General features: G+C 35.0%; 1 protein-coding gene across 14 annotated transcripts in view; it reads left to right on the plus strand.

Moving 5' to 3' along the window:
* The window catches only part of MEF2C (myocyte enhancer factor 2C), a 135,871-nt gene that overhangs the window by 65,542 nt on the left and 57,610 nt on the right, over positions 1-12,719 (plus strand). For all 14 annotated transcript variants that reach the window (XM_051782637.1, XM_051782636.1, XM_051782640.1 and 11 more), the window contains one exon: positions 5,710-5,913. In XM_051782637.1, the coding sequence (XP_051638597.1) occupies positions 5,710-5,913 (204 nt within the window). The remainder of the gene's footprint in view (positions 1-5,709; positions 5,914-12,719) is intronic.

Consider the following 12,719-nt stretch of genomic DNA (forward strand, 5'->3'; position numbering starts at 1 on the left):
ATAAGGACATGGAAGCAGTCTGATCAAAGTCCTTCACTGCTCTTTAAAGGGTCTTCCATTTAATATGGCATGGCCAGCTTTTGCATAAAGGAAGGTTTGTCCAGAATGAATCCTGCACTGGAACTGTTTCCCAGTCCCATTGAGGATTATTGTAAAGATTGTTGCAGTCAGACTTCTTCATGTGACAAACAGCTAAGCAAAAATCAAATAAGAGGAAAGAGAAGAAAGAACATGACAAGAGCAATTGCCTCTCCGGTAGTTACCTGGGGCTTCAACAGGATAGGTTTAGGTGCCTTTTAGTGACATTTTAGTGAAGAGCCCCTTGGATTACACATGGCTTTGTTTACGAACATAACTTATGTTTGAATTTAGGTAAATTGAATCATAGAATCATAGAATCAGCTGGGTTGGAAGGGACCTCCGAGATCATCAAGTCCAACCCTTGATCCAACACCACCGTGGTTACTAGACCATGTCACTAAGTGCCACATCCAGTTTCATCTTAAAAACCTCCAGGGATGGAGAATCCACTACTTCCCTGGGCAGCCCATTCCAATGTCTGATTACCCTCTTTGTAAAGAAATTCTTTCTACTCTCTAACCTAAACCTCCCCTGGCACAACTTGAGACCATGCCCTCTTGTCTTGCTGATAGTTGCCTGGGCAAAGAGACCAACCCTCACCTGGTTACAACCTCCTTTCAGGGAGTTGTAGAGAGTGATGAGGTCTCCCCTGAGCCTCCTCTTCTCTAGGCTAAATAGCCTCAGCTCCCTCAGCCTCTCCTCATAGGACTTGTGCTTGAGTCCCTTCACCAGCCTAGTTGCTCTTCTCTGGACCTGCTCCAGCACCTCAATATCCTTCCTGAACTGAGGGACCCAGAACTGGACACAGTACTTGGTATTTGTCACATACATTGTATCTACCATGCCTGCCCTACATCAGAAATTTAGACATTCCAGATGAAATAAGGACAAACAGAATAAATTTTTTTTTTTATGGGATAGTGCCACTATCGGATATTTCTGTGTATCAGTGGTCCCTGTTTTTCACATGTTTAATGGCAGGAAATGTATATGGAAAGGACTATGTGCAAATTCCCTGTTTCTCTCATTTTTTCTGTGTCAGCAGCTATATATCTTCATAATCAGAATAGGAAGAAGTAAGGAGAGCACTGATATTTTGACACTGTCTGGACTGAATTGCTTGAAAGATCACAGGACTGCTACTTTGAAAACATAAAATGTTAGCACACATGCTGTGACTATTAGTGACAAATATGGAGTGATGTTATGGTTCAGCCTCTCATATTATGTGAGATTTCAGAAAAATTACTAGAAGGACCTGAATTAAACCTAAACCTAAACTAAACTAAACTAATCCGAAACCAACTCCTATCAAAAAAAAAAAGAAACAAAGACCACATGGTGACTGTTTCTTCACTGATCCCTTAACATCTATCAGAAGTATTGTTGTTACAAATTTAGTTAAATAAAGATTATTACCAGTGGCCAGTATAACCCATAAAGATAAATTTAAATTTCAACAGATGAAAGATTTGTACTTGCAACCAGGCAACATTACCTTCTAATTTATATAGTTTAAGTAAGTTGAACTTACTAGCAATTAAACAAGAAAGTCTCCTCTGCTCCCTTTAAATGGAACATAGCACAGTGTGTGATACACACACTTGATTTCAGGCTGTTTACGGCTCCACTTGCAGATATTGCAATGACTATGCCATGTGAGAGGCGTTTCCATGAAATTTAAGAGCTAGAGTTGAAGTGGAAAAGCATCCTTTTAAAAATCCTCCTTTGGCAGTGCCTTTCCTTTAGCACATGGGTTTCACCTTTAGTTAGAATTTCATCCAAAATGCATAAAAAGCTCGATTTATATCAAGGAAGTTAAAAGTTGGCTATTTCACTGTGGGTATTTTGTAACCAAGCACCATCTTGATTAGCTCACAGCATACCAAGTCATCAGAATTAATGCCTCTTCATATACAAAAATGCTGCAGGCTTTAGAAACTTCTTGGTACTGCTATTCCTGTTAAGAGGGCAATTAAATCGAAAATAAATAGTAAATAAATAAATAAATATTAAATAACTATCATAACCGTACAGCTAAGACAAGTACAGTAGACTAGTGGGTTTTCAGCTAATATGAAGGGATGACTTTAGGGTATTTTTGTAGGTTTCAGAAATAATTGTGGTACTTTCTGCACACTACTCCTTTTGCAATACATATGAAACTATACATAAAAAAGCACCTCATACCAGTATTTAGAAATTGTGTCATTGTTTAAAACCCAGTACTTTATATACATGGGCTTAAAAAGGTTTTAAAGATCATTGATAAATGATTGATAACAGATAAAAACCTTTTAGCTGTTCCACTTTGTCCCTCCACTCCACTTCCATTTTTTCCACTTCTCACACTATTATAAAATATCTCAAACAGAGAAGGACTTCCTAAATTGCCTATTCTTCTCCTAAAGAGAAGTGAATTTGTGAACCAGGTAGCAATATAATTCTTGCTACTGAAAAAACTTAAATATTAAAGAAATATTGAAACGTAGGCGTTTTTTAGATACCTTTTTTAAAATATGTTGATGAATTGTCTCATATGTGTATTTTCTTTACACTAGTGATCTTTATGTCAAATGACAAAGTAACATTGTCAGCTGTTATATGACGCTATCAAGACAGAACTTTGAACACAATATATAATAACAAGACTATGTAAACACCTAATTTTTTGGTACTGTAGCTACAGCTTGTATTCATGCCGATGTGTGTGTCTTGTTCATTCTTAGCACTAAGTCGGTTCAAGTGCAATCAGAGCTTCTTAAGTGTAGGCTGCACACTGCTTTCCAACTATACAAAACAGAACAGATGTTTTAAATAATTTATGCTAATTTTTACCACTCAGGATAACTTGTGCAATACTAGAATATTGTTAACGATATTTTTTAGATACTTTTAGTGTGGGTGAGTGTGGTTAACATAGCAAATTATGAACAAAGTCATAGCCAAAAAATTTAAGTAATAAACATGCTTTTTACTTATATTGCTCACAAAAATATTTTAGCATATGGTGTATTCATCTTTGTTATGTAGCCACATAGAAGAATGTATCAAAAAAGATAATTTCTTGAAGAGTATTCTTAATCTCTTCCGAAGTTACTGACCTGACCTTTCACTATACATTCAAAAATACAAGTTCACCTCTACCATAAACTGGTGTAAAAGCATAATAAATTTATATATATACATATATATATATGTATTATATATATGTAAAGATAAACTACTATGAATGGCACATTTAAAAACTAGTATTCCACATCACCACAGAAACAGTAATAGATACAATTGTTTTAAATTCATTTATCAGCAGTTAGAGAAAGCATTAGCTGATACATTTAGAAAATATTAGAAAAAATCAAGGAGTTAAAACCAAATCAAATTCAGAGCAATTAAGATTATATAATAGAGAAAGAGAAAAGAAAGATCTGGCTGATTTATTTTTCTCTTTTTTTTTTCCACTTTCCAAAAAAAGGAACTCTAACCAGCATCATTCTGGTGATAAGTATTATGAAATAAGTATCTACTGTGCAGCACAGCTGTGTGGTTTTTCTAAATGTTTAGGAGCACCTAACAGTAAACACAAACAGTGGCTTTAAGGATATTTCTGTACTAGGGTGTACTTTGATGGTGAAAAACTATAACATGCTAAATGCAGAGGTTTCTGCGTAACAGAAACCGTATTGTACAGAGACACTCCACCTAACACACTGTGGTCAAAAAGTTGATTGAAAGGCATGTTAGATGCAGAAAATATGTTGAATTAGTACATTTTATTTTCTGCAAGTTTAGTTATTTCTAAAACAAGCTTATATATATATGATTCAACAATTGCATTGCAATTTTCTCTAATCAGAGAAAAGTTTAAAGGAGTATTTTAAAGACAGGATTTTTTTAATTTTTTTTTTTTTTTTGTAGAATTTGAGTGAAGTTTTATTACCTATCTCATTATTCATTCCAAATATCAAAAACCATGATAGAAAAATTTAGAAAGAACTAACTATTAATTATGCATACTTGAGACCAGTGCTGTGGAAAATGTGTTTTTACAATGCTTGAATAATTGTATTTAATGCCAATCCACCTTTTTTTACAGTACATTGACAGAGGCTAAAATGAAATTTACAGTAAGAGGAATAACATTCAGTATACATTTGGGAGAATAAGTGTTCATAGTATTGGCACAAAGCCTCGTCTTTATGAGATGGTCTAGCAAATAGGGATTGGCAATACTTAAAAGTCACGTTTTCCATGGCCTGACATGCTGGGATTTTAAGGTAGTCTGGGATTGCAGTTAGCATTAACTTGCATTAGGAGTGTGACAAGATAAAACAGCAGCCATATGACTCGTGTGCAAATGAATCTTCTTGCCTCAGCATTAAAGTGCAGCGATGCCACTGCTTATGAGTGTACAGGTAATGGTAGCAACAAGTGCAGAATTAGGCAGACCTATAAACTTGGTTGTGTGCCTGTCCTTGACCTATTAAGTACCTTGACTGCATGCTAAATTTGATTAATTATAGGCTTAGCAAAACCATATTTTTTCTTAAAAATCCTTGTCACTGAAAATTATTAGAGAATAAAATATGTGTAAAGAATCACATATATTTAATGGAAATTGCACATATGAAGAAACAGAAGGAGATAAATTCAACCATATAATTAAGTTAAACAGCTTTTCGTAGTTTCCTATTTCGAATCACATGTCTTACTGGAACTTGTAAGCTAATGGAGAAAAAAAGAGGAAAAAAATTGTTTAATGTGCAGGTCTTTCATTGTCAAAGCAGTCCCCATGGAAAATTAGGGTTTTGTACTGAATAATTATATTTTTCATTCTACCTGGATTTTGCATGATGTCTGGGCATTCACTGGCATTCTGAGAATTTATAAGCCCATCCCTATTTTTTTCCTGTGCAATATGACCCCTTGTACTAAAAAATACCAGTTCATATTTCTAAGGATATAGCTTGAAATGAAATAAAATCTGCTATGTGGTTAGAAAAGACCTTTTTTCAAAAGTCTGACTGGCTGACCAGCTTTTGTTTGTTCTTTGTTCATGCTTTAAAACTCTCATTTCTGACATGAATGTCTGAATTTTTAATGCTTTATATTTCTTCAAAACTATTGTGAATGTGTTTATATGAACAATGTATCTCTTTTACACTACTTAAATGCTGTATAAAATTTCTTTGCTTCAAATCTAGCAGGAGTTGAGGGGTTTGCAATCAAAGTCAGTCGCTATCAAAAATAAGAATTGACTGCACATGTTCAAACGATTTACAAGTGCTAATCTGAGATGCAGTAAATATTGATGGGAAAGATGTATGCAGTCTAAAGGGTATCTGAATTTAGAAGTTAGAGAGAGATACAGTATCAACACTTCATAGCACCACTAAATGAAAACGTCTCATTCTCCTTGCCTGTACCTCAAGTTTTGTGCAGTGATAATTACATATATTTACTCCCTTATGTGACACACATACACACACATATATATTCTATTTGTTACTGTAATTATATTTATGCATTTGTCTTCTGAACATATTCTATTCAAAGACTACCGCAGTTGCAGTAAAAAGGGAGAAGGACTACAGAGTGTAACTTGTGGGTTTTTTGCTTTTTTTCCAGGTGACCTTTACAAAGAGGAAATTTGGGTTAATGAAGAAGGCTTATGAGCTGAGTGTTCTGTGTGACTGTGAGATTGCTCTGATCATCTTCAACAGCACCAACAAACTGTTCCAGTATGCCAGCACTGATATGGACAAAGTGTTGCTGAAATATACCGAGTACAACGAGCCACATGAGAGTCGAACGAATTCAGATATTGTTGAGGTAAGACTTCATGTATTGCTCTGAGATAGAGGTGCTCCAAGTGAGTAGATCATACCCTCAGGTGACATAGCAGCAGGAGAGCAGAATTGGACAATGTATTGGTTTGGGGGTTGGAGGTGGTGAAGCCAAGACTGAAAGAAAGCTGTGTCTTGTGAGCTGCAAGTTTTATCCTGCTGAGTCTCACAGAAACTTCTGCAATGGGATCTCTGTCCAGCTTTCTGTGCTACTTTGTTCCTGTGTCCCATTAGTCCTCTCCATGTCTTGACCATTACCTACCAGCTGAATCTCCCCTTTGTCTCCTACTCTCCCCCAGTCACATGCTCTCCAGAAAACATTGCATACCTTGTCTCCACACTCCAAAAGTTATAGTATTGTCTGTCCAGGAGGAACTAAAAATACATTGTAAAAGATGTGAAAGAAGATTAAGAGCCACTGCTTTAAGGCATTTAACTACCCTTTTAAGCTTTTTGATTATTTACAAAGGAAAGATATTTAATAAAATGCAAGAAAAATTTACTTACAATCTACACAATAAAAATGTTTCAGCTACAACATACAGAATGCTATTAATATAATGTAATAGTAACAATATCAAAGCAGTAGTGTCAGAATGCTAGAAAGGCTTTTTAAATATTGGTTTTGTAAATATATACGGCAATTTTTAATTACAATTACTGGAAATTATTAAACAAAAATTAAAATTTTAAAATTTAAGCTTCTAATATTTGCAGAAAAGTCAGTTTACTTTAAAATCACGTTGGGATTCAAGCTATGCAAAATACATGAAGCCTTCAATGATTTTGTTGCTATAGCAAAGCTCTCACAGTGTTATCTAAGAAATGGATTATATGACCTATACAACTTTGGTTTTCAAAGCATCTGAGTGATTAGCCATCCAATATTATAATATTATAATTTTAAAAAGTATTGGAAGGTTAAAAGTCAGTGAAAATTTATTCCTGAATACCTTGGCACTTAGTTTTTAAAGGTTTTAGTTTCAGATTTTTAAAGAATTTATATGTTGTCTCAAATGAGATTTTGATGCTTTTGGATTCTTCACCTGGGTTAGTCATGTGTTTGAGACTAGGAATGTAAGGAAGTTAGTTATTTACATATAATGTTTTTTATGGATAAAAAAATGAACATTGCTACACTTTACAAAGAGTCAGAGACACACCACCATAGATGCGCAAAAACTGCACCCAGGAATATATATCACTTTTCTGTCTATCCATACGTCACCATCTAGGAAGATACTCTTTTACTTCCTTCATGATTTCCCCCTAGATTTTCTCCCATATTAGAAGAGGGTGAGGTTCTGACAGCAGAACAAAAATTTATGTGATGTAAGACTAGGAGGAAAGTGCATAATGTCTTCCTCCTCTCCATCATCTCTTTTCCTCTTACTTTGAATCTTCTGTATAGACATGAAGCCTTTCCTGTCACTTAGATTTTTTAAGCCTATGTCCAACAAAATTCAAATTCTATGTCCAAAATAATGTCCCGTCCTCTTCTAGTGGCAAAAAGCCAGAGTATTCTTAGCAGAAAAGTTTCCTGTGATATCTTTACTTCTTCCTGCAGGCTTTCTTGTGGAAATAGGTGAGTAATCCAGTTAGGGATTTATTGCTTGCTTTACGATGAATGAATACTTTTGATCTTGAGGACTATGGTTTTTAAAGATATCTGAGTTAAAATTTAAAATTACAAATAATGTCTATTTTGTTGTAACTTTTAGATTTTTCAGAAAGAGCACTCACTACACCAGCAAAATTCCTTTCTGCATTAAGAGTGGGCCAGTTTGGATAGGCTGATAGGCAGTTTTGAATGCAGATGTGTAATTTTCTGGCTATACCCAAGGTTTGATGGGCATCCCTTTTTACAGGGATGAAAGTAACAGTACGTAATTTAAATTGAGCAACCTAACAATAGGCAGAAAAGGCCAAATTAGGTGAATGTTTATAGTTTTTCCATATGCTCTGTCAGCTTTGAATTTGTTTTTCTGTTATATCTTTCAATGTTTTACCTGAAACATAAAATACTTAAGCTTCATCCATACTGATATGGTTTCAGGATCCAAGGAGTACTTCTGCAGGGTGTAGGTTTTGAACAAGACTATCATGCCTTTACTTGGTATTTAACATCACAGTTACAAGTATAGAAGAGGAATAGAGCCCCTGAAAATATACAATCTGATAAATGGTTTGACTCTTCATGTAGTTTGGGTATATTTTTAGGTACAGGATAGAAATCTGCCACACATTTAAATATTTTAATTTATCAGTTAAACTGACTACATTACACATATTTTCCTTGTAAGGAGTCCATCTTCTTTTCACTTTCAGACGGTTAGATTACATACTTACAAGTTCTTAATCTTGTTCTTCCAGAGCAATCAACAGCCGCTGAGAATCACACAGTATTACTAAATCTGATCATTTACAATTTTCAATAACTATATTTCAGCAGAAGAAAAGGGCATAGCTGTACTCACAGATTTCTGCACAGAGAAAGAAAACCTTTTTTCTAGATTTATGAAAATTTGAAATATATCTGTCAACTGTATAAAGGTCTTCAATTTAAAATCCGGTTTCTGTTCTCAATCAGCATAATATTAACTATTTAGTTACTATTCAGTTGTGGTAGAACCATGTTATCAGTCATCAGAAGGTGTTATAGTTTCTTGGAAGAATCTATATTCAAAGAAAATTAAAAGCTCTCTAATATGTAGCTGATTACTTTTAAGTTAAACCACTGCTATTCAAATAGAAAAATTGCATAACTTTTCATGTAGATCTGGCTAAAGCTGTTAATTTTATTAAGCAAATGTTTTCAGTTTAATTACTGGGATTAATTACATTTAGCATTTCTGAAGGAGTGAGTTTTCAGGCCATATCTTGTTATTTAAAATATCAGAAGACAGCAAATGTCATACATCTAACCAACATTACACATTTTTCATTACGCTATTTTTCAGGGGAAAATTGGTCCTACCCAACTTATAGATATATGATCTCAATAAATCTGTCTTGATGAAAAATGGAGTGGCTAATATCAAGAGAATTGTAAAGGCCAGTTCCTGTTATTCTTTGAGCTCTTTTCTTTTAATATTTTAAATAAATATCTCATACTTTTTTTACATATGGAACAATTTTATTTGCGTGTAATAAATATAAATGAGATGATGTTTTCCAATTTCTTCATTCAAAATGGTCTTGATTAACAGGCAGTTTGGTATATCTGAGTTTTTCACATCACAAAAATTATCTACCAAACTAATGTATATCAGTTAATACCCACTAAATATACTTACAACATACACAGGTAAGTAAAAGTCATTGTGTACTCATGAAGAGGAACATGTTTTCATTCAACACTCAAGTTTATCCATTTCAAGCAAGAGTGACAATTATTTTGAGTCTTACCAAAATCTGTATGAAGATATGTATTAGTTTGGGGCGGGGGGGGGGGGGAAGGGAAGGTATATTCTGGGACTTCTATATTCTGAGACTTCTGTTTAGAGATAACTAGATTCTTCACACTTTATGTCCTCAACCACCAAACCACTCACACCACAGTCATTCATTCATTCAATTTTCCTTCAATTAAAAAGTGATTATTAGTTGCTGGGTACAGTAATTTCTTTTAAAGAATAGCAGAAACTGTGCAGAGTTCCTTCAACACTGGGAAAAAATATTAATTTATTATTTATGCTACCTTCCAAGTGTGTATGTAAATACCAACAATAATATATTCAGCACAGTTGCATAGAACTAGGCAATAACTTTCTTATGGCAATAAGGAGATGGGGAAGAGAAAATGTCAGAGTTTTACAGCAGTTGAGTATGTGCATTATGCATTCTTTGTATTTATTAAAAATGAGGCCAGATCCTCTCCTTGTTTCTGTAAAACATAAGTGATTGTAACACAGCTTATGTCAGTGATATTTCACTGCCACACTCCTCTGATTAACAAGAATCCAGTACTGTAAACCCACTGCTTAGGAGCTCATAAAGGACATCGCCCTTAGATTGAAGGGGACAGATTTCATAGCAGAAATACTGGGAAATGTTTGCATCTTGACTTCCAATGGAATTAGAACCCTAACGATGTTACAGAAATATGCTGTAATTCTTCAGCTAAACCATCAAGCCTTTGCTGATTTAAGGTGAAACTTCCTGCCTGTTTTCTCTCTCACTGTCCCTTTTTCCTTGACATTTCTTTCATGTCAAAGCATCAGCTACTGTTTCAGCTTTAGCAGACCTCTAGTGAGTTTTCACTAAGTCCCGATTTTGATTCAGTTTCTCAGATACTGAGTTTAATGCCCTGGTCCTTTCTCTGCGTGCACATAAATCGTTCCTCCACAAATCACTCACCACTTTATCTTTCAGCTCTTTTTAAGCTCCCAATCCATTAATTTCTTTGACCCTGCTGCTATTATTGTCCCTCTTTCTCCAACTGGTTTCTATTCCTCTGCTGATTCAGTGGTCACTGCCTTTAGTTCAAGTTCTCCTACTAGGTCAGCCCTTTCAAATTCATCCCATTAAACCTATCTTCCATTTTCAGACAAACATCCATCCACCTTCTCAGTTCCCCTCTGCTATACCACTAGTCACTAGTAGAGAAAAAAGAGGAACATAGACTTCTTTCATCTTTCTCTTTGCTAACTGAGGTTCTATGTCATGAGTGTTGATCACCTGCCAAATCTCTTAATTTTGCAAAATTCACTGTGTAAAACTCCTACTTTGTGCACATGCACACACATCTGTCTGATATTTGCAGCTGTCTTTTACCTTACAAAAAGCTCTCCCATGAGCTCAGTGTCTTTTCCTTTTCTGAAATATCTCTCTTGTTATCTGCTTTTGACTGTATCTTTTTCTGGCGTCTGGTTTCAACTACATCTTTATTTCTCATTTTTCTTTTTTTTTCTTCCACCCTCCCCCCCAGTTCTTAGAAGGGTTGCAGGGTCCTCAACATAGACTTTTACATATAGGAAGATGTCAGCTTCTGCAATACAGTGTGATATCTTTCTGCTTCAATAATACCTTATCCTCATTTGGTTTCTTATCTGTACATTTTCTTACTCTGCATGTTTTTTTTCACCTGAATATGTATCAAGTGTATTATCCCCTTTCACGCACCTCTCTGCCCACTCCTACAATTTTGCTGTATTCTAGTGTACACTGACAGGTCAGCTCAAAGTATTTACAGTCCTACTTCAGATATGGCACAGTAGAACATTGCAAAATAAGGTGATAATACAGTAACATGATTCTCCATGTAATATGTATCAATACTGTTTCTGTCAAATAATGTTTATATCTCTCTTGCCAAGGACTGACTTTAGGCAGTTTTTGAGAGTCTTTTGATCTTCAACTCATCTTCAGTTTCATCCTTCTTAATCTTCTCCCAGTTGCATGCCAGGACATACTTGAGAGTGTCATCAAGTTGTATTCTCCTTTGTCTCTTGTCTCTTGCTCTTTCAGTCTGACTGTTAGGGGTTGATTTTCCATTACACCTGATGCTCCTCTATCCTCTTTTCCCTCTCCTTTCTCATGGAAATTAGGTAAGTATGGAAAACTTGAATTGGGTGAACTCTTGCTTTTTATTGCATAGTGATAGTGAAGATTTCATCAAGAATTAATCTAAACTACTCTAGGAGATTAATTATCTTAGGGCCATTGTGATGCAGCTGCAGGTTTGCCATGGGGAAAAAAAAAGGGGAATAGTTCTAATTTGCAATAATATGTCACATTGTTAAATAATTTACACATTATAGACTCTTTTTTATGGATAATGAACATCTAACATTGTTCTTTTAACCTGATTTGCATAGGATCATACATCTTCATTGCTCTAGTAGCTGCTGGTGAATTGACCTTTTACCTTTTACAGAGTATTTTCCCTTTTCCAATGGACTCCTGTATTTGGAAGAACAGTCTGAACATAGCAAAAGAATTGTGTGCCATTTGTAGCAGCATTTTCCCCTAAGAGGAAGAAGGGAGGTTCTGAACATGTGAAATTCTCCCTGCAGATTGCTCATCCTTTGTGTTTTACAGCACACAGGGAAATCTTCACAGACCTATATGTTAAAATGGCAGGGAACAAAGCCCTATAGGGGAGTGGAATTTAGAATTTTTTTCTTGTGTGTGTTTTGCTTGTTGAAAAAAACATTTTTGCTCTGAAAAAAAAAATGTGTCAAATGAAAGCATACAACCAGTGATAGACAGCAATACATTCTTCCACAGGCTTGTAGAAAAACTAGCTTGAAATGAAAATCCAGTCACTTTTAGTATAACTAGCCACAACATGTTAGTAAGCATGAAATACTGCTAAATTTCCTTGAGGGACTTGAGACTTAAAACTTAATACGGCTTTAGCACATTAAAAGGTTGGAGTTGATGAGAATGGTGCTTGGGAGTCCATGGGCAGTACTTGTACCTGAGAGGAATACCATGGTCCTGTTTTGCTTATGGACTTACTGCACATTATCCCGTCAATCCTTACAGATGTGCTGTGCGTCCTAGAGCACATGTAGGATTAGTCACCTGATGTGGAAATTCTGAATGAGATGAAAAGAAAAGAAAATTTCTTCTGTCAATTATTTCTAAAGGTCACAGAGCTAATGACTAGCTAGGAGGTTAATTAGATTCTGAAAGCCTCTTCATATCAATTAAGACTCTTATATGTATATTTGTAGTAAATAAGCTCATATAACTCTCTGAATATTCTCTTTTTTAGGAAAATTAAGGCAACTGTTGTAGCTTGTTTAATTTAATAAGTGTATTTTCTTCTCTTGTCATCATAAC

The sequence above is a fragment of the Manacus candei genome, unplaced genomic scaffold, assembly GCF_025592945.1.
Source record: "Manacus candei isolate 608988 ecotype Guabito, Panama unplaced genomic scaffold, ASM2559294v1 h1tg000016l, whole genome shotgun sequence".
Lineage (NCBI taxonomy): Eukaryota > Metazoa > Chordata > Aves > Passeriformes > Pipridae > Manacus > Manacus candei.